The sequence below is a fragment of the Sturnus vulgaris genome, chromosome 7 (assembly GCF_052056855.1).
Source record: "Sturnus vulgaris isolate bStuVul1 chromosome 7, bStuVul1.hap1, whole genome shotgun sequence".
Lineage (NCBI taxonomy): Eukaryota > Metazoa > Chordata > Aves > Passeriformes > Sturnidae > Sturnus > Sturnus vulgaris.
Genome location: NC_142249.1, coordinates 7,871,099 through 7,891,219, shown reverse-complemented (window position 1 = coordinate 7,891,219; position 20,121 = coordinate 7,871,099). Strand labels below are relative to the sequence as shown.

The following is a 20,121-nucleotide window of genomic DNA, read 5'->3' as shown; positions in this document are numbered from 1 at the left end:
ACCAAACAAGCCTAGAAGATGCAGTGCTATCACTTGAGTTTCTAGAAGTAAATATTCATAAAAATCAGCATAAATTTATAAAGCTAACAAATTGGTAGGATGAAGGGGAAAGGAGAGGGTTTTATAGTAGAGGGTTTCATAACTGATTTGTCTTAGATGTCAACAAAAACCCTTTTTGTTCCTGGGTGGATGTCAGAGTTGCCCTCACATTTAATATACGTGTAATTGTCTGGTTTTCAAATCAGACCTTATGTTATGGTGCAGAATATGTATGTATGCTTTATCCTCCTCGAATGGAATGTTGTATAAAAGTACTGGACAGCAACCGAACTGTCAGCTAAATTTTTTCCTGAATAAAGTATAGAGCAAAATAGATCTCTCTGGATGTCTCTGCTGCCTCTTACTGCAGAAGGCTGGGGAGCTTGTGAGAATGCTGCAATGCAGCAAGTGTACTACCACTGATTAAAAGTAGATTTTTTTTTTTTGTTTGGTTTTGTTTTGTTGTTGTTTTTACCCCCTTTCTGCAAGATAGTGGGTGGCATTTTAATCGAGTTCTCATGGTAACAAACATAATTTAAAAGCACAAAAGCCTACAAAATTAGGCTTTTTTCTGTGTGTGATTGAGGTGGGTGTTCAAGTCATTACAACTGCAGTGATGCTGGTTATTTCAGGGTTTCTGGCGCAGAGATGACAAGGGAAGTAAAATGGAAGCAGATGTTGCTAAATGCAGAAAACATTTATCATCTTTTTACCAGGTTCCATTGTTGTCCTCTCTGTAAAGAGGATGCAATTAATGTCGTGTGTAATGTACTCCTTACGTTGCTATTTCATTCTTTTAGATATGTTCTGGCATCACAGTTATGCCATATTTGTAATTCCTGAGGGAGGCAGTTTTATTGACTGATGTTTTGATTCAGTATTGCAAACATGAGCCCCTGTCAAAGCACACGTGAAAATCCTTGAGAAATCCTGGAATTCTGTATGTATGTGTTTTTGCATGTAGGAAAAGATGCAGAGAAAAGGAGCAAGAAGGGGTTAAAATGAAATCATGAAGGATCTGATTTGAGTGCCTAACCTCCTGTTAATGAATTGATCTTGAAAACATTACATGACTAAAACATGCTAACTCATAAAGTCAGTTGTGTCTTAGTGCTTTGCCACATGTGATGTAAATGTGTTGTGTTTGATGCTGTACTGCATCCAGTAATTTTCTACTGCCATGGATTTTCAGTCCTGCAAATAGGCAGTGACCAAGGTAATGCAGGTCAGTAATCCTGTGGGGGTGTTAGAAAATGTAAGATACAGCTCACTCTTAGCTGCTGAGGAAGAAAACTTGATTTACAATGAGAAGATGTACTCGGTATCTCCAGCTCTTAAATACATGAAGTTCCATTTTTTTTGTGGTGTGGTTTGGTGGATTTGTTTTTGTTTTGTTTTTGTTTGCTTTGTTTTGTTTTGTTATTACAGCCTACTTACAGGACACGAACAGTGAAGGATTGAAGGATTTAATAGTGTAACACCCCAAATATCCTTGCCTGGCTTACTTGCAGAACTACATCCTTGTCTCAGGATCTGTATATCAGGGATTGTTGATGCATATTGGTGATTTCCCAACAGACATGCCTGGCTCTGTTGGTAGGACCAAGCCCACACCTTCAGAAAAGTGTTGAAAGTAGAATTTTCAGAAACATGAGGATTGCCAGTAAGACAGGATGCTGCACTTTGGGGTTGGCTAAGGATAGGGACATCTTGGCTATGGAGAAGAAAGCTCTCCTTGTCTCCCTTGCTTTCCACACAGGTACTGATCTGTTTTTTGCCTCGAGGCTGGGCTGCTCAGCTCTTCCTTCCTCTCAAGAACATGTTGAGTGCTTAGACTTCTTCCTACCGAGGGACTGGCTATTCATTTTATTGTATAAGAGTCCAGTTCTGCCCTTCCATACCTAATTTGGCTTTGCATTAACACTTCACAGTGATTTGCAGAGATGGGGATGTCCAGGGGCCTTAATGTATATTCTATACCATGGCTGCAGCACTGGGCTTTGCTGCTGCCCCTGTTCTTGTGATCATGTGTCCTGCCTGGCACTTGCTGAAATGCTGAAAAACAAATGTTGGGAATTAAATTGCAATAAATTTTTTTAATCTAGATTGTAAGAAGCGGTGGAGTAAGCATGCCTTTAGAGTATTTTCTCTGATTGTTTTTTATACCATACTTGTCTGGGAATTTGAGCAGAAGACTATGAATGCTGCACTGATTGTCCCTAATGTGAGCTCTTTCTGTACCTTTCTGGCCGAAGATTAATCAGAAGATTATTCTGGTGTGATAAGGAGAGCTTTGGACAGTGCATAAATCTTCTTGTTGTCTTTGGAAATCTTTCACATTAAAGCCTCCTGGGGTTTTGAACAGGTAAATCAGTAGAAAAAAAGCAGTACAAGGTCAAGAGCCAAAGAAAATAGAGCCATGTTGGCTTTCATGCTAGGGAACAGAGAGAGCAATGAAATATTAACTTTATGGAAAGAACTGATTATACAGTAACTTCCTGTCACCTTTGTGTTCATTTAGTATTGATAGAAGCCTTCTATTTAAAAGCATACCTGAGTAGTTCCCTTGCTGTGGCTAAGGGAAAAATGCCACCTGCATTTCAGAAGCTGCAGGTGGTTATGAGCAATGCTCCTTGGAAGTGGTACAACAAAGTGAAGTGCACTGCCTTCTTCAAAGAAGTGTATCATTTGAATGGTTGATGTCTGAAACATCAGCTGTATTTTTTAAATGGTAATTTTTTTTTCACTGATCATGGGCTTTATGTCAGATATAGCGAAGTGGGTATTAACAATATCCACTGTTAACAATATCCTGATGTTAACAATATGCACTTCACAAGTAAAGCCTTCTAAATTGATCAGAAATTTGAGGAAAATTGAAATGTCTTGAGGACTGCAAAAATTTGCTTAAAAAAAATTCCTGACTTTTAAAAATATTCACAGCACTGACAAAGCACCAGAGTAAATCCTCTCTGAAAATCTTTGCCAATTGGCATGCACACTGTAAGGGTTTGATCCTAGCAGTGCTTCAGGAAAAGGAGCTTTTAGGATTTCATTATTCTAGTTTGTGCTGCAGCCCCACTCATGTATAGTGTTTCAAACTGGTAACAGCTAAAAGGACAGCAGCAAAGTAATTATTTTTATAATAAATAAGTATTCTGTAAAAAAAAAAAAAAAGATTTTCATAATTTCTTGGTCTTTGTCAGTGCTTATGTAGGGTACCCAGTGATGCTGGAAAATACTTCAATCCTCTGCCCTAGAAAAATGCCTCCAGTGCAGTTGGTTTGCATCTTACTGAATTTATTGCCTTCTTACAGTTTTGAAGGTGTTTTCACATGGTTTCACATGGTGCAAGTCTAGGTACAGAGAAGGCAATGGTGGTTTATTGCTTCTGATAATTTTTGGAGGTGTGGAAGGTCTCTGGACTTCAGAAAAAGGTGTCCTGATGTTCTGCGTGGGGTCTGTTGCACGGGCTGTTAGGAACCTCAGTATGACTTTTTGTGCTATAGTCCGGGCACTGCCCAGGACAAATCCTGTCAGGGCTCAGGCTGAGTAAATTCAGGTGATTTTGTGCCTTTGAGACTGGATCTGGGACAAGTATCTTGCACCCTGTTACTCAGCACTGGCTTGCTGAGAGATGTGGCAATGGCTGGGCAGCTGGTGCAGTTGATACTCAGATAATCTAAACAGAGGGAATGGGAAGAATAAAATTTGTTTTGCAGTAGCCTATATATGCAGAAGGAGACCCAGTTAGGATTATGCAGTTATCCTTCCCTTCTTTGACAGCTCAACTCCTGAGGTGTAGCTGTGAAACACTAATGGCATTTCAGATAGCTCTGTATGTGTGATAGATGTTGACACACCTCTAGACAAAGTGTGATTGGTGACAGTTGCTTGTTTTGCTCCTTTTACATTATAGGCAGTTTTTAGTTTGCCCTATCAACAAAAGCAGAGCAAAACTTTCTATTCCTAAACAAAGTTAAACACTACCTGGTGTGTATATTCAAGGGGCTGCCGTGGCTGGATTTTATTGCTGCCTGATAGACAGTGATTTATTCTGTAAGTTTTGTGCCCTGAGCTTTCAGAAATACACTATTTTTCAACATGAAGCCCTGCAGAAGTCTAGCAGCAATAATTAGCGAGCTGTAAAAATCGCCATGATTTGTGTGAACCACTGAAGAATGCAAGGAGACATTTCTGTTCGAGGAGCTAGGAACAAAAGCGTGTGGTTACGGTCCCAGTCATGTCAGACCTAAATTCTGAGGGAATCCCAAGTGATAAGTGTTCTGCAGTCTGAATACTGCCTATTCATTCAGCCCTTCTGGCAGAGTGAATGAATCATCTTTTCGACCAGAGACAGCCCCTCTGGGCCAGAGTCGAGGTCATTGGTGGGACATGTGTTCCAGACTGCTTGCCCTACATGAAAAAGAAAGCATACACGACTTTGAGCCTCTCAGCTATAAAACATTTACACACTCTGTCTCATCAGACCTCTTACAAGTAGTGCTCTGGATACATGACCTTTTTCTAGAAGGAACATTTGTCTTCCTTGCTGTTCATGTGCTGTTCCTCTCCAGCAGCACCCCTGCTGCAGAACATTTTATTCAGCTGATCTTCCTGGTGATATCCCCCACCTAATAATTCCCTCTGTGTCACTGTAGTCACCTCAGTGCTGTCTCTGGATTTTTAACATGATGTGATCAAATTGATTCCACAGAATGAGTTGAAAATGGGCACCCCCTTTCTTCATGTAGTAAACCAGCTCCCTGCAAGTAGCAAGAAGCTGCAGAACCTCTTTTGCTGCATCAGCAGAGGGATATGTGGGATTTAATGTTGTGTTTCAGTTAAAAACTTACCAGACCAACAAAGCTGTTCATTTGCTAGAGGCTGCCTAATCAGGTGCTTTCCATTTGCAGAGCAATAGTCTGTGTCATACAGTGCTTTTTCATTAGAAGCTGTTAAACACTGTGATGCTCAGAGAGGGTATGTGACATTTCCTCACATTAATGGCCTTTAAAAATGAATGACAAGAAACAGCGTAATTATTTAAAGTCAATATTAAAATAGCAAACAAAGCCACTAATCCACATTAGAGCTACATATTATTTGTGTGGCACAAACACTGCTTTCTCCAAAAAGGCTCTCAGACTGAGAAACCATGGGAAAAACAAAGAAAGGAAAATTCAGCAATTTGCTTTTGAACCTGTGTAAAATTCCATCATGCATCACCTGCTACACAGTGTAAGTCCATAGAGTGGGAAGAATCGCTGCTGTATTTTTTTGCAGGGAGCCTGTCACCAGTGAGTTCTGTTTGATGTGCTGTAGCTCTTTGTGGAGAGAGGATTGTTTGTTTTCTCTTCTCTGCTTGTCTTCTCCCTGCACACTTGCGTGTGTTTTTGTAAATATTTATCCCATTCCTTTCTTTCCCAGGATGAAGAGTTAGTATGTCTAGTCATTCGTTTCACAGAAGCTTCTCTAGGTCTTTTATCATCCTTGTTGAGCTCTCTGCACCTTTTCCAGGTCTACTTTATTTCATTTGTGATTAATAATTAACGTTTTCAGGCATCCTAAACAAACACCAGCCTTAGTGCTGCTGACAGACTTTGCAAAAGGAAATGTACAGAGAAATTAAAGATGAATCCAGGATCCAGGTTGGCTGGGGTTTTCCCAGACCTTTTCCTCAGTGTGTGTGTGTTTGTCAGTCACATCTCACCATTCTTTGCACGTAGTTTCTTTATCCAAAGCAACTTTCTTACCTTTCCCTACTCCCTGCCCCTTCACTTTGCATCTTATCCCTGGAGCATGCCACTGACTTAATATTCATCAGCTCCTTGGCACTGCGTGGCAAGAAAAGGGATGGCAGCAGGACAAGGTTAAATTCAGCCTTGCAAGAATCAGGTAGTTGCACACACCCACAGGAGCTTAGGGAGGAAATGAGTCTCTGGAATAGGTCTTTGCTGTGGCAGAAAATCCTGCAATGAAGATTTCAGGAAGGCTGGGTGACTCAGTGACTTGCTTCCTGCTCATGCTTTAGATACCTTAATTTTCTGAGTTCAAAAACACAAGGAATTAAAAACTAAACTTTAAGAATAACACTGTAGTTAAAGGCTGAGACATATATACCCCTCTTTCAGGGCACAGTGCAAGAGCTTAACTGAAACACTTTTGAAGGAAAAGCTTCCTCTGAAAGCAAGAGCTGCAAAATCAGCTCCTGTGGCTCCAAGTTCCTTCAATTCTGTCTCTGTCCTCCCTGCCCTCTTGTCTCTTTGCCTGAACAGGCTAGAGAGTGACTTTCTGCTTTATTTTCTTTTGTAGGTTGGTTGAGTAAAGATTTGGCAGGATAAACCTACCACATGATAAAACTATATCCCAAATATTGTGATTTTGCTGTCTAGAGCATTTGGAGCACAGAAGATTTCTGGGTATTCTCATTTCGAGATAGGGATAGATTATTTTATTTGCCAGGCTATACAGTTATTGGTCATACAAGTGGGTGGCTGAGTGTGGGTGGACAGCATATTTTTAAGTCATACAAAGTATAAGGGTATATTTCATTTAAATGAAGTTCTTTATTTGTAACATCATTAGTTAGAAAATAGTATGAAGGGATGAAATAATCTTACCACTTTTGACCAAGGTTTTGCAGTACAACAAACATTACTCAGGCATTCCCTAGGAAAGAAAATTCTAGCACTAACTAATCCGTGACAAGTTTGTTGTTAATATAGAAGCAAGCTGAGTTTGTGAATAACCTCTTTCCTGGTCAGTTTTCCAATGCTTTGTCTCCTTATTTCTAATTATTTGTTTACAATTAGAAGCTCTGTGCTGCAGCTAAAAGCTTTGACTCCTGTTGGCTGTAATGGGTTCCTGGGCTCTCTAAGGTTTCCTGACCATGAAACTGAGAATCAAAGCTGCTTCAGTGAGTCTGGGTGGAGGGACCTGGGCACCAGCTTTCTTTTGCCTGATGCTCTTTTTCAGGGTGAATAAACAATGTACCACTGTGTGGTAGACAGTGTTGTGCTTTCACTTTACTGTATGCCTGGCATGATTGCCTGGTGTGTCTGAATGTTAGGAAGAGAAGCTCAAAGCACTCTCAGCAAAAGAATAATCTGCTGCCCTTGCCTTGGGGAGGAAACTTCTTTCACACAAGCAAAACTTTTTACCCAAACTGGAGCAGCTTGAAGATCTTTGCTGTTATCCCCTTCATACTTCATTTTAGCATCTTCATCATCTTTATGATGCTTGTTCAGTTATACAACAAATGACCATATTCCTTTAATTCAGCATATGGAAGGACAGAATTAAGTTAGGATGGCACTGGATCAGGAACTCCATCCCTGGATCCCCTTTTGGGTTCGTGGCCTTGGAGAGGGTGCAGAGAGCTGTGTTTCAGAATTCTACTGTAGTCTGGTTCCTCTGAATATATTTAGAGGGAAGAATCTGCCAGAAATTAGCCCAGGACATATGTTTTACCATTTGTAGTAGCTGACACGATGGTGTTGCCAAAGATAGAATCTGGGTTTTTTGAAAGATTGTGTTATAGCAGGGGTAGAATTAGTTTTCAAAGGTAGTAAGACCTTTGAGAAATCAAAATGTGCAGACACATTTATAGAGGCAGCATTTATTTTTTTTTTATAATTAAAAGCTTGCTGAATAAAGTCGAGATCATGTGTAAATGTGTCATGCTTGATGAGATCTTGGTGAAACCAGAAGAAATGAGGGCTATGTCAATAAGTTATGTGTACAGAGAAGGCAAAGATGTACCAGTGTAGTTAAAGTGTTTTATTCTGCATAAATGAGATTTTGTTGTGTGCGTTTTTGCGTAGCAGACAGGTTTGTATCACATCTACTGAATGGTCCAATTTGCCTCACCTGCATGAAGAACAGCTCACCTACAGTTGACAAGAGCATAGACCTGTCCTATGTGGAGAATATGCAAGTAATATATTAGCATAATTAATTAATTTCTCACTGCCTAATGTGAGCTGTCATCCATCCTGGAAGCTCTTGAGAGAAGAGATGCAGCATCAAATCAATGTGTCTTAGTAAGGTCAGTGTGGGGAAAAGAAACCCTTAAGATTTTCACTCCAGTCTTTTTGTGAGTTGCCTTTACCAGCCCCTGTCCAAATACAAGTGCTGATCAATTGTAACTAGAGAGCAAAGAAAGCACAAAGTTATGTAGCCTGTTTGCAGGGTCTGTGGCAAATACCCAGTTTGACTGACACTTCTTCAAAAAACAGTTTTGAAAATGTAAGGGTGAGAATTAGATGACTGTACTGCTCAGTGTGTGCTGTAAACACTTTCTGTACCTGTGCAATAAATAAGATGATGATGGCTTTGTCTCAGGTTTTTATAAGCACTGAAGGTTATAATGGAAGTGAGGCAGTGGGGAGAGGAACCAAACATTCAATATTCATTTCTATTAGCCAGCCAAGGTTTTAGCTGGCCAAACTTGTGGAATGTTGGTAGCATTGACAGTGTGATGTCTTAGTGAGTATTTCTTGTAGTTCTACCTTGTTTTCCCTACCCTGCAATGGCTATATCACATTGTATACTTTTTCCCTGACCAAATTTTCCTCTTTAAATAGGATTTTGAGTACTCTTATATAGTCCATCCTCCAGCTCAGCTATGGTGTTGTCATGGATCTTCAACTATATTCTTACTGAGGTTTGAAGTGACTGTGGTAAGAGTGAAATACGAAAAAAAATTCTTCTTTTGGAGTCAGATTTCCTGGGTGCAATCTGAATCATCTTTTGCCTTCAAAATCACCAAAGGTTTTCTCTGTTTTTCTTAGCTTTTTGAAGAATTTTTTGTAAGAAATGGGACAAATCTTTTGTAATTATTTTGGTAGGAAAAAGCAGACTCTAAAAGTACAAGTAAGAACTGGGTTGTTGAGTGTTTATTTCATTAAGCATTCAGTACAGACCTGAACATCTCTGAAGGTTGAAGATACCATGAAGAAAGGTTTATTTTCCAGCTAGATTATTGCAGTGTTTTAAAGAACACAAGGGGGCTAGAAGAGGAAAGACAGACGGTGACAAAGTGTTTGAACTGGGAAAGGACCCACTGCTTGGTGCACCTACCCTGAGCAATCCCTTGTAGCAAACCAGTGAGCTGAATTTCCTGTGAGAAGCCCTAAGAGGGCCATGGCTTTGAATGTTTCCCTGTCTGATCACATCCCAAATGACTTCATCTGCCACAGCCCTTGGAGCTAGTGCTGTTTGTTTGTGGTGGGTTTTAATGTGCCTTCTGCACAGGGGGTGAAAAAGCTGATGTAGCCACAAATGTTGGTGGATCCTTTTCTCTGCCAGAATGAAATCAGAGCCTTGGCACAGGTTGTTTAGATGGCTGCTGGCTAAGGGCTGCAGAGCCTCCTGTTTCACACAAGCCTGCCAACTGCAGTGCCTTCTCTGAAGTCTATGGTGCCCATTGAAACTGTGCTTGGTGGAAAAGTCAATGCAGTGTGTCTGACTCAGAGATGCTCCCCTGAGGGGAGCCCTGTTCTTGTTCAGGCCTTGTTTCAATGACTCTCGTGGGAACAAAAAGCCCCACTGAGAAATTTGGGAGCTGCCAGGAAAGTTCCTGGCTTCCCAGAAGCACTTCTTCCATCCTTCAGTCCCTCCTGCTCCCTAAAGACAGGAAAGATCTCAAGTAGGATTGAGCAGAGACTGCCTTCTGTGTTTCCTGGTCAGAAGACAGGGCTGTCATGGTGCCTCATCTTAGGATGTGCAGGACTGTGTGCAGTTTAATCCGGGGACATTTGTGTTTTTTTGTGTTGGCACCTGCACTAACTGCTATGGCTTCTTTGGTGCTTTTCCCATCCTTATTGTGCACCAAATTTATCAGTAATAAGTTCTTGCTATATTTCATATTTCAGATATCACTTGTAGTTGTCATGGTGCTGTTGTTATGGTTACCATCTCCCTCACCAGCTAAAATGCCTTTCCTGTATCCTGCAGGAAGCAATTATGATAGATAGGAGTGCAAGGGTTTGTTGAAAAGGGTTGGTGTTGAAGCAAGAAGGGGTGTACAGGGATTCTTCTTATGTATAAGTGAGCTCTAGTAGATTTTTTAATTGGGGTTTTTTTCAGTCACAAGCTGCTAGTACCATGATGTCACCATTTCAAGAGAGAAGGACATGCAGTTTTACATTTCTGGAGTTTGAGCAAGTTGATATATGGTCCCTGAGCATGGGAGTGAGAGCAGCCCTCCAGGCTGGACAAGAATGTCTCAGAGGGGAAGCATCCAAGAGGAGTCAGCTGAGAGGTGCTTTTAGCAGCCCAGAGAAATGAACACCTTCCCAAGGGAGGAAGGAGTAACAACTGAAAGGCTCATTCTTGTACCTGTGCCTGTGTTCTGCACTGGGACAGACGTGCTTCCTGCCAGTGGAAATGCAACATACTGAATCTCATCCCTTCTGTACAGCACATGGGTGCCCCACCTGGCTGAGCAGGGTTTGCAGCTCAGCACAGAGCAGGGCTTGGTCAGATAAACATTTTTCAAAGTGAAAGCATTCCCCTTTCTTTAGGACCTGGGCAATTTCTGCAGTGGGGTGACCCACCCTTCCCACCTGCCTGGCTCTGTTGGTGTTCAGCTCAGCTGCTGGGAACTCTGAGAAGAGTTTAAATCTGCTGTCACAGGCCTGGACACTGCATAGGATGGATCAGAGACTTGCCTCTGCTGTGCCAGTGCTGCAGGTGTGATCCACTGCTTTTGAGGCTGCAGCCATCCCTCATTCTCAGCTCTGACAGGGATGCAGATTGTGGTTTTTCTTCATCTTCCCACAATAAGCTTCCTTTGTTCAGTCTCTGGTCCATTTTTCATCCATTTTGTAATCCAAGGTACAATCAAAAGGATTGTCTACAAAGAATATGTGGCTATGGGCTAACTGTTTGCAGTGTGGAAATGCAAAAGCCTTTAAAACCCACCAAATGCTAGTACAAGTGTGAGGAGATGAACACTGCCTGCATTTTTAAGGGATGCAAGGTGGTGTTTAAGGGGACAATCTTGCTCCTGTTGTCAAGAAAGACGGATCTAGCTGAAAGCTAATAAATCAAGCAGTGGACAAGGAAGAAATAAATCATATTTGTTCTAAAACATCAGAGAAATTTGTTCATCACTTATTTGACTAGAGGAGTAAAATGGCTCCCATGGAGAGAATGTATAATTCTCTCTAATAATATTCCATATTACTGCAATTACAGCACTTTGACATTTAGCATCAAGTGTAGCTTTGGTTAATTGTTTTGTGGCTCCTGGACCATGACTGCATGTTCCTCTTAGGAAGCTGACGTGATCCCCATCAGACACTATGAGACTTTCTCCCTATCCCTGCTGTGTTCTGTCATTCTGTTGGAGCAGTGTGAAGCACATCACTCACATCTGAAAATAATCACATTATTTGAGAAATGTATTTTAGCTGAAATGCAGGAGTGAAATGGCATCCAAAAATTTGCCTTCTTGTTTTGTGGGTATGTGGAGAGTCCATGAAGACAACAGCATTGGTAAGGTTTGTGTACTATATACTACAGCCTGAGCTTTTGAGGGTGGCAGGAGGTTATTGGAACTTGTCCATCTAAATTTCCCACCTTCTGGCTCCCTGCTTTCCTTGACTCTTCTAGATGTAAGTTGTTAGTAAGTTAAATTTACTGACAAATTCCATTGAGACCTTTTAAATCACTGTGCCTAGTATTTAATATTTAGATCCATCATCCGTGTTAGCCATTTGCTGTGTGTAGTCATGAAATTTCTTTTGTTGTGTTATTTACTAGTGTAAGTTCGATTGCACCCTATTTGTGTAGAGCGTAACTCATTTTGAAGATATCTTAATTTCTTCTTTAATTCTTGGTACCCTTCTTTCTGCAAAAAATTACGAACATGTCACCTGATTTATTTCTTTTCTCTGAAAGACATTCTCTGAATTTCTTAAATTTCTTTTAAAAATCTCTTCTAGTCAGTCTAGCTGAGGAGTTCTGGAAGCCCTGGATACCTGAGGTCATTATCCATATCTGTGCACTCCAGCCTGGGTCTGTGGAGCAATCCCCTCCCTCTCCTGGCTCTGGACTTGGATGCAGCTGAGTCAGTGCTCTGGTGCCTCTGAGTTAAATTGCCCTCTGGGAAGCAGGATTTGGTCCTGAAGGCACATCCCATCTTCTTCTGAGGCCATACACCCTGCCAGGGTTTGTTTTTCTTTTTTTTTTATGAGTGTGTTGTCTTGCCCTTCAGGAACCCCCAGTGATAATTTTGGCCTGAACTAGAATTGTAGCTCTTCCTCCACGTATCCAGGTGGCTGTTTCTCTTAGTTCAGTAATTAGCTTCCCTGAAATTAAATATCCTCATTTTACTCTGAATGGGCTTATAGATACAAGAGCAGGTGAAAACGTGGCTTGAAGCAGGAAGGCAGGCTTTGCAAGTCTTCAGTAATGGCCTAATTCTGTTGTCTTAAAAAGTAAGAAATTTGTAGAAAATTCATCCGTTTATGTGCAAAAGCAGTATTAATATAATACTAAGATGATTCTGGACAGGTGGCATGACAGGAAATTTAAATCAGCATTATCTTGGGTTTTGCATATCATGGCCTCATGCTGTATTACTGTGGGTGATTTGTTGTGCATAGAGTTCAGAGCTTGGTTCAGCCCAGCCATGGCAGGAGCTGGTGTCACATGGAAGAGCATATGGTTTAACAAATATATGTAGAGTGCCTGCAAAAGGAGGAGGTAACTGCAAGGTCAGACCACATATCCCCCACGAGATTTGTCCCTCTGTGTTTAAGTATTTTCTGTCTATGTACAGTTCCCAAATGGCTGAAAAAGCTGGGAGGGTTCATTTTTATCATCATTTCTCCTCCAGGTTATTAGTTCAGAAGACAAGATGTCCAGTTCAGTTCCATAAAGCTGTCCCCTCAGTGCACTGCCTGACTTATAAGACGTGAACCTAAGGTCTGTGAAGTATCTCTTCACTGCTGCATCACTGCTGCCAGTGGAGCATGATCTCTCCAGACAAGCAATGGCTTCAGTAGCGTCCTCTGTGTCACAAAAAGGACAAGAAAAGCCTTTTTGGGAGGGCTGTGCATGGCCCAGGGGCATGGGTCAGTATGACTGATGTGACCTGTGGTGCTCAACAGCACCTACTTCACCTCTGAAGGAGGGGACATTTCCCACCCCAGTGGGAAATACTGAGATTTGCATGGGTGACTATGGTCAGACTTCAAGGTGAGGAACATGCTGAGGGAGGAGTGTTAGCACAGTCCTGTGCTGTGGGGCTACCACAGCCTGCCCCATGGCTTGTGGGCATGGCTCTGCAGTAAGGGGCTGTGCTGGTGGGTGCAGCCAAGGCTGTTGCTGTCTGTGAGCTCCACTGCTCCTTCTGCTGTGCTCAAGCAGCTGCCTTGGTCACCCCCTCACCACCACTAAGCTTAGACAAGGAGTGAGAATATGCTGTAAGGTTGCTGCTGTGTATTCCCTGATAAAACAGTTCTGTTGTAATGGTTAGCAAAGAAAAGCTCATAAAAGATCCAAATCAATTTTAACTAAAGCAACATGACGTTTTAGAGGACTGGCTGTGCCTTCTTATCTGTCTTTTTTTGAAAGCCTTCATTGCAGCTTATGCAAAGAATAAGAAACTCATGGTAAAAAGAGGGACTGTTTGCTTCCCTGAAGCACAATGTTTCCCTAGGTTGTCCAAATTATTCCAGGTTACATAGCTATAACTATTTAAATTCTGCTATATTGTCTTCGGTATTTCTGTCAATATTTACATTACCTGATTAATTTAATTCCATTGTATGCTAATGAAATGAAAGAAAAACAAGTCACTTGATGGTGCAAAGCACACCTGTGTATTCTGGGTTTTAACCCAAGCTGTGGATGAATCACAGCACACAGCAGATAGTCATTGCTAAATTGCTGAGTACAAAGATGCATTGTGTGACTCACTTGCTGTTTCTTTCCTACCATTATAAACCCTGAGAGCACTTGATGAATAACAGAGAGACAAGAATGAATTCATCCATGCTTTACTCTGTAACCATCTTTTATAAATACTGAGCCAAATTCTGCCTCCAGATACACGCAGCTGGCATTGAAGTCTGCCCACTGTATTTATTTTTAAAGATAAAAGCACTTTTGTTATTTTCACTGGGGACTTCTGTGACACAGTCCATTGTGAGGATGTGAATATTCTTCCTCAAGAGCTTCAAGTGAAGCAGGGAGTGTCTACTTGGGACCAGGGAGGATACTTAGGGATAATAGCTACCAAACTCTGATGGTGGAATGTTACCATTACATTTGTCCCAGTGATTTTCAGAGCCACTTTCCCCACACTTGACTCTTCCATAACCCTCTCTGTCCTGCTGTGGCTCTGGGCTCCTCTCTTGGATGACCCAGGGACTGAACTGGTAGAGTTGGTGGGCAGGTTCATCCCGCTCCTGGGTTTGCTTTCAGCTTCAAAGCACACTGGGCTCGTGAGGGAAGCCTTGAGTTAGGGCTCAGGCTTTTTCTTTGGTTGTTTTTTCTGGTTTTTTGTGTTTTTTTCCTGAGCTTCCCCAAGGGACATAAATGAGAATTGTCTCCGTTTTTCTCCCCCAGAACAGGATTTGTTCTGTCCTCATATCCCAAGTGTTGGTGGCTTTGAATGTGTGCTGTTCATTCCTGTAAAAAGGGAGACATTGTCCCATGGCCTCATGCTTTGGAAAGGCTCTGATCAGAAAATGTTCTCTAGAATCATGCAGTAAACAGATCTAGAGGCAGAGGTGTATTTTTTTTTGTTTGTAGGAGGGGTTTTTTTTGCCCATCTTGGGCTATTCTTTGTAATGATGCCATCAGCTGTGCTGGTATGATGTGAGATGGCTGCTTTAAAGCTCTGCTGTACATGCAGAATGTCTCCCTGTTGACTCTGCCATTGGGGTGAGGGAGGTGGGGAAAGCAAAGGGATGTAGAGTGTGTTTATTCTTTCCTCACCTGTGGTTGACTGAGGCATGTCTCCTTCCTTTGTGATACTGCTCATCCCATCATTTTCATTGCAGCTCAGAGGAAAACCTGGCCTGCAAGTTTCACCAGCTCCTTCAGTCTTTATGCACTTAGTTGCCTGCAGGGAATGATGCTGGGTCAGGGTGAGAGCGGGCAGAGCACTTTCTCTGCAACATGATTTCACCATGAGACAAAAGAGTTTTTAGACCTTTTTGATATGGAACTCCAGTTTGAGTCATATATTGTGAATGAAATCTAATTTTGTGATTCACCATGGTTTTAAAAAAGAACTCTGAAAGCCATTATTGTTAAATTATAATCTCTGATCAGAAAGTGGTCAAATTATCAATTATGAATGATTATCTGGCAAATAGCCTTTTCTCATGTTTAGAAATTTTCTTCAAACTGACCTGACATTATGGAAACTCGTCTCTTTTTCTGTTTTGTTTTTTGTTAAATATCTGTAGAATATATGCACTATCCAGTTTGGGCTGCCTTTTCTAGACTGCTCGACCTCTGTGCTTTGTGGCTGGTTGACTGCATTCAGCTCACTGCTTTTATGGTTTTTTCTCCCAGGGAAAAAAAAGAGGTGGCAGTGCTTTTGGAAAAGCCTGCTGGTTTGCAGTTTGAAGTAGCTAACTCAGGGCAGGTTGCCTTCTCCTCTCCAAAGGCTACTGTATCATCAAAGCATGATTATGATTGATTGCCTTCCTAGGTTTACATCTTGAGGAGCTACTGTTGCATTTATCTGTGAGGAACAGCCAAGTGCTGTGGCTTATGGTGTGGTTTCTTTCCTTGGAGTGGAAAAATGAGAGCTAACTAACTGAAGCGAAAGATGTATGAAGTAGCAAATATTTCTGTACAAATACTGATAGTCAAAAGAGAATGCAAATGCTTGTGTGAGAAGCAAACTGTTCCCCATGGACTGTGTTGGCCAAAATGGTTGGACAAATGTGTGTGAATATTCACATAACAGCAAGTAAGAGTGCATTTAAGTGGGATCAAACACCATGGGTGCTCAGGAACCCAGTGCACATTCCCAGACTTGGCTTCTGTCATGACAAGTGGCAGATCACATGTGCTGGAGAGGCCATGTCACCTTGTGCTGCTGTGCCTGACAGGACCCCCTGGGTGCAACTGCAGCAGCAGCTTCACTTGTAGCAGTTGTGGCATTCTTCCTTTTTTGCCCTGGGAACAGGTCGTGGCCCTGTGATGACAGATTCACTTCTTGTTAATTGGGTTGATATTTTAACTGTAATGAATGCATTAAAATCAGATTAATGAATGGGCAGCCATCAAGAAAATGGTGCTAATATTTGACTCGACCCATAATTTTTACTGCCGGTGGTTTCTTTTGGGTTTAAATCAGTTCACCCACGGCTAGAACAAACACACAGAGATGCTTCTTTCCTCTGCTGGACTTGAATTTACCAGCAGCACTGCTGGTGCCATGCTTGTGCTGTCGGTCAGGGACACATTCACCCACTTGGAACTGATCTCTCCTGCTCATGTCATTACAGGCCAAGCGCTGAAGGCAAGGAGCCATGGCTGAGGATAGGAAAGATGAAGCCAAGGCACCACACTGGACTTCAGGTCAGCTAACAGAGGCTTCTTCACACCCACATTCACCTGAAATTAAGGATCAGGGTGGAGCAAGTGCTGGACTGGTCAGAAGTGCCAATGGATTTCCGTACCGAGAGGATGAGGAGCTGAGGCTGGGCAGCCATGAGCAGCCAGGGACGTATGCTCAGACCAAAGAGAATGGGATCAACGGAGAGTTGTCATCAGGAAACAGGGAGACTGCAGGTAATGCACCTCACTGCCCTGCTGCAGAGCACAGGGCTCTGCAGACCCCTGGCTATTTCTCCAAGAGGAAATGTTAGGTGGACTCAAGCATGCCATGGGGGAGCTGATGTGGGAGTGGATGTGCTTTGGAAGGGCACTAGCTCTTCACTGCAAAGGCTGCATCTTCACCCAGGCTTACACAGGTGATATGTACTCAGGATTCTGGGCAATGCTCTGAGAAGCCTTCAGGAAATAGAGAGGCTTCTTTGTAAAATGAGACAGGGTTACCCATCTAGGGATGTGGCAACAGAGCAGCTGCTCGGGGCTGTGAGGAAGTAGGAAACTGCCCAAGTGTTGTGCATTTGTGTGTGCAAGAAGGATGGATTCTCCTGTTATTGCTCACAAGTAACAAGACCTTCTTGAAACCATGTACTATTTGCAAAATAATGCATTGCTCATTCTGGCTGGGAACACCACAATTCAGTATCAGCATTTATTCATCCTTACCCAGCCATATTTCACTGGATGCTCAGTGGGACTTAGTCTATTTGTAAACTATGTAAGGTTTTTAGAATTCAGCTTGTTATTTGCAGAAAAAAGAAAGTGTGACTGTGTCAAAATGAAATATGCAAAGCAAGTTTCCTGTTTTAGAAGTAAATGCTAATTATCTTTGTGCAGAGTTCCCACTCCAAACCCCAAAAGCACAGTGCAAGAAGAATTTCTCTTGTATAGACACAACTGCCCTTGATGCATCCATTCATGCATGCTAAAGAGATCTTTCTAGCAATGTTTTTTTGGCTGTTGACAGCATTTGGAGATGCTATCCATAATTTCTCGGTGGCTGGAGAATTTTAAGGCTCCTGGACCATACAGTCATTTCATAAGCAATTGTGCTGGAAATGGAGATCTCTGCTAAAAGTAAATGTGCATATATTTTCAGTCTCTTCTTGCAGGTTGGCTTTCAAATTTTGGCCAAGGTAAAAGAAATCATGTGTGAACATTCAGGTGAACACAGTGTTGATAACTGGGGGGATGATAACGAGGTCTTGTCTCATTGCTGTAACCCAGTTTTATTCTGTGTTTAGCCAGCAAATAAGCAGGAGAGGTGAGATGCTGTAGTTCTTAGCAGTGAGGAGACTCAGTGTGTTTCTCATCTTTGCCACAGATTTGTCACCCCATGTTGGACAAGTCCCCCCATACATACAGAAAAGTGGGGATAACTTTACAGGATGAAGAGGAATTTCCTATCCTTAAAAAGGGAGGGGAGAAATGCTTTTCTTGAGCTCTCAAGCTCTGATTCTGAGTGCTGCTGCAAACATTTAATGGAGTTTGCAGCTAATGGGTGACAGGAGGAAGAAAACCACTGCTGGCCATCAGCAGGCATTACAGTAGTGCTTTTTCCTGTTGCTTTTCGAGGCAAGTGGTCAAAAGCAGAACAAGACAAAATGAGGGAGCATTTTCTAGGGCATGCAGTAGTGCTGGGAACACATTTGCTGAGAGAACAAGATTACTCTTGATCCAGGTGAAGTTTGCTTCAGTCACCACTTCGTGGCCTCATTTCCTCCTTCCCTGCAGTTTTTTCACTGTCTGGCCAGACTCTTAAGATCTCTGGTGTGGACACTTACTGTCAATATGTACAGCTTTTGTTTGGTAGTCTTAATATAGCTTATCTCATGATATCTTTGTCCTTGAACACTGGAAAAGTCTCTGGAACTGCTTACCTTCATGCCTGAATTCCTAGCTCTTTGGAAACTTGTGCACTGCACACTCAAGCACTGGCTAAGCCCACATTTAATCAGTGTAAGGTAAACCTTCATAGGATACTTAAGATACATTTCTTTCAATATTTTTTCTCTTTTTGAAGGAGAAACCAGTTAGCAGCTAACTGTACTAATAGAAAGGGACCAGAATGTGTATTGTCACTTCTAACTAGCTTTTACTAGCTGGATGTGCTTAATGCAATGTGGGGCAGGACTTATAGATTGTTGGTGTTCAGTTCAGAATTTGGTCTTGAAATCAGGGTTGCTACTTGCAACAAAATTTAGTTTTGCTGTGTTTGTGTGCTTGTAGCTTCAGTGGGGTATTGCATCTGGTAGGGTTTTTAAACCTCCAATACACATAATTATCAATAATGTGAACCATTTAATCATTTGTAGTAGCTTACTGACTCCAAACACCTGAGGAGAAAATGCACAGGAAGCCACGGTCGATGGAGATAATTAAGCCATGCTGTGGGTTTGAGTAGATTTACAGGGATTTTATTTTCTCTGGCACAAGTCCAGCATTGCAACCTAGGAAAATCTTTGGCTTCTCAGCCTTCATGTTGGAGTCTGTAAATCCCCAGCAACTGCAACAACCTTACGTGCAGCACTGCACTAGTTTAAAGAGGGATTTCCAGGCAGCTGTCCATCACCAGTCCCTGGTGCATTTTGAGCTGTTTCCCCTAAGGAAGGGTTGCTGTATCTGACTGACCTGGGAGCTGGGATTTAGCCACAAAACAGCCCTCTCCTAGAGAGAGGTGTTCTGTATCAGGGCAATTGACCCTCCAAGGCACAGCAAAGCAGGACACTCATTCATAGGTGCTGTAAAATCAGAGGGGTGTGTGTTAAGGGAGAAGTTAGGATAAGGCCACCAGGACAGACACCTTATGTCCACACTGATGCAGAGGCAAGGGATGGTAACGGGGGAGGAAGTAACAGTTCTTCCCAAAAAGCATCCAATCCATCACTACTAGTGACATTTTCAGATTTGCACAGTTAGAATTTGCCTTTGTGTATATATGTCTCTCTCTCTCTCTCTGTCAGTGTTTAAGATTTACTGAATCTGACCTCAGTTTTTGGAATCCTCTGAATCTGGCTGTTGTATTGCCTTTGATTGATCTGTCTCAGCGTTGTGCTGGTAATGGCTGCATTATGGAAACACATCAATGCCCTCCTTTCAAACAGACCGATAGGAACGTGGGAGAGGGCACAGAGCTGTGGACAGGGCAGCCTCAGGGCCTGATCCAGAAGCCACCCAAGTCAAAGGCAGATACGTGCAAGAGAACAGACTGGGTTTTTTGGCAAAGCCCACAGGAAGCTATTAGGGGTGTGATATAAATGTGGGTGGTAAAGCACCTATTTCTTTTTGTATGCATTTTGTGGATATAAATTCTTATATATATACTTGGGCTACCCCTGGCAGAGCAGCTGAGCCCTGTGCTTCTGCCAGACACAAATCCCACACTGTTCTGGAGGTGCTCCTGGAGACACCTTGCATTTGGTGCAGTCTGCAGCATCCCACAGCCTGAGATAACAGAGTTTTGATTTGTTCTCCCTGCTTCGTGCCTCT

At 42.2% G+C, this 20,121-nt stretch overlaps 1 protein-coding gene across 29 annotated transcripts in view; it reads left to right on the top strand.

Annotated features, from left to right (window-relative positions):
• The window catches only part of MAP2 (microtubule associated protein 2), a 225,034-nt gene that overhangs the window by 137,964 nt on the left and 66,949 nt on the right, over nt 1–20,121 (top strand). For all 29 annotated transcript variants that reach the window (XM_088167702.1, XM_088167704.1, XM_088167715.1 and 26 more), the window contains one exon: nt 16,527–16,812. In XM_088167702.1, the coding sequence (XP_088023828.1) occupies nt 16,551–16,812 (262 nt within the window). In that variant the 5' untranslated portion in view covers nt 16,527–16,550. The remainder of the gene's footprint in view (nt 1–16,526; nt 16,813–20,121) is intronic.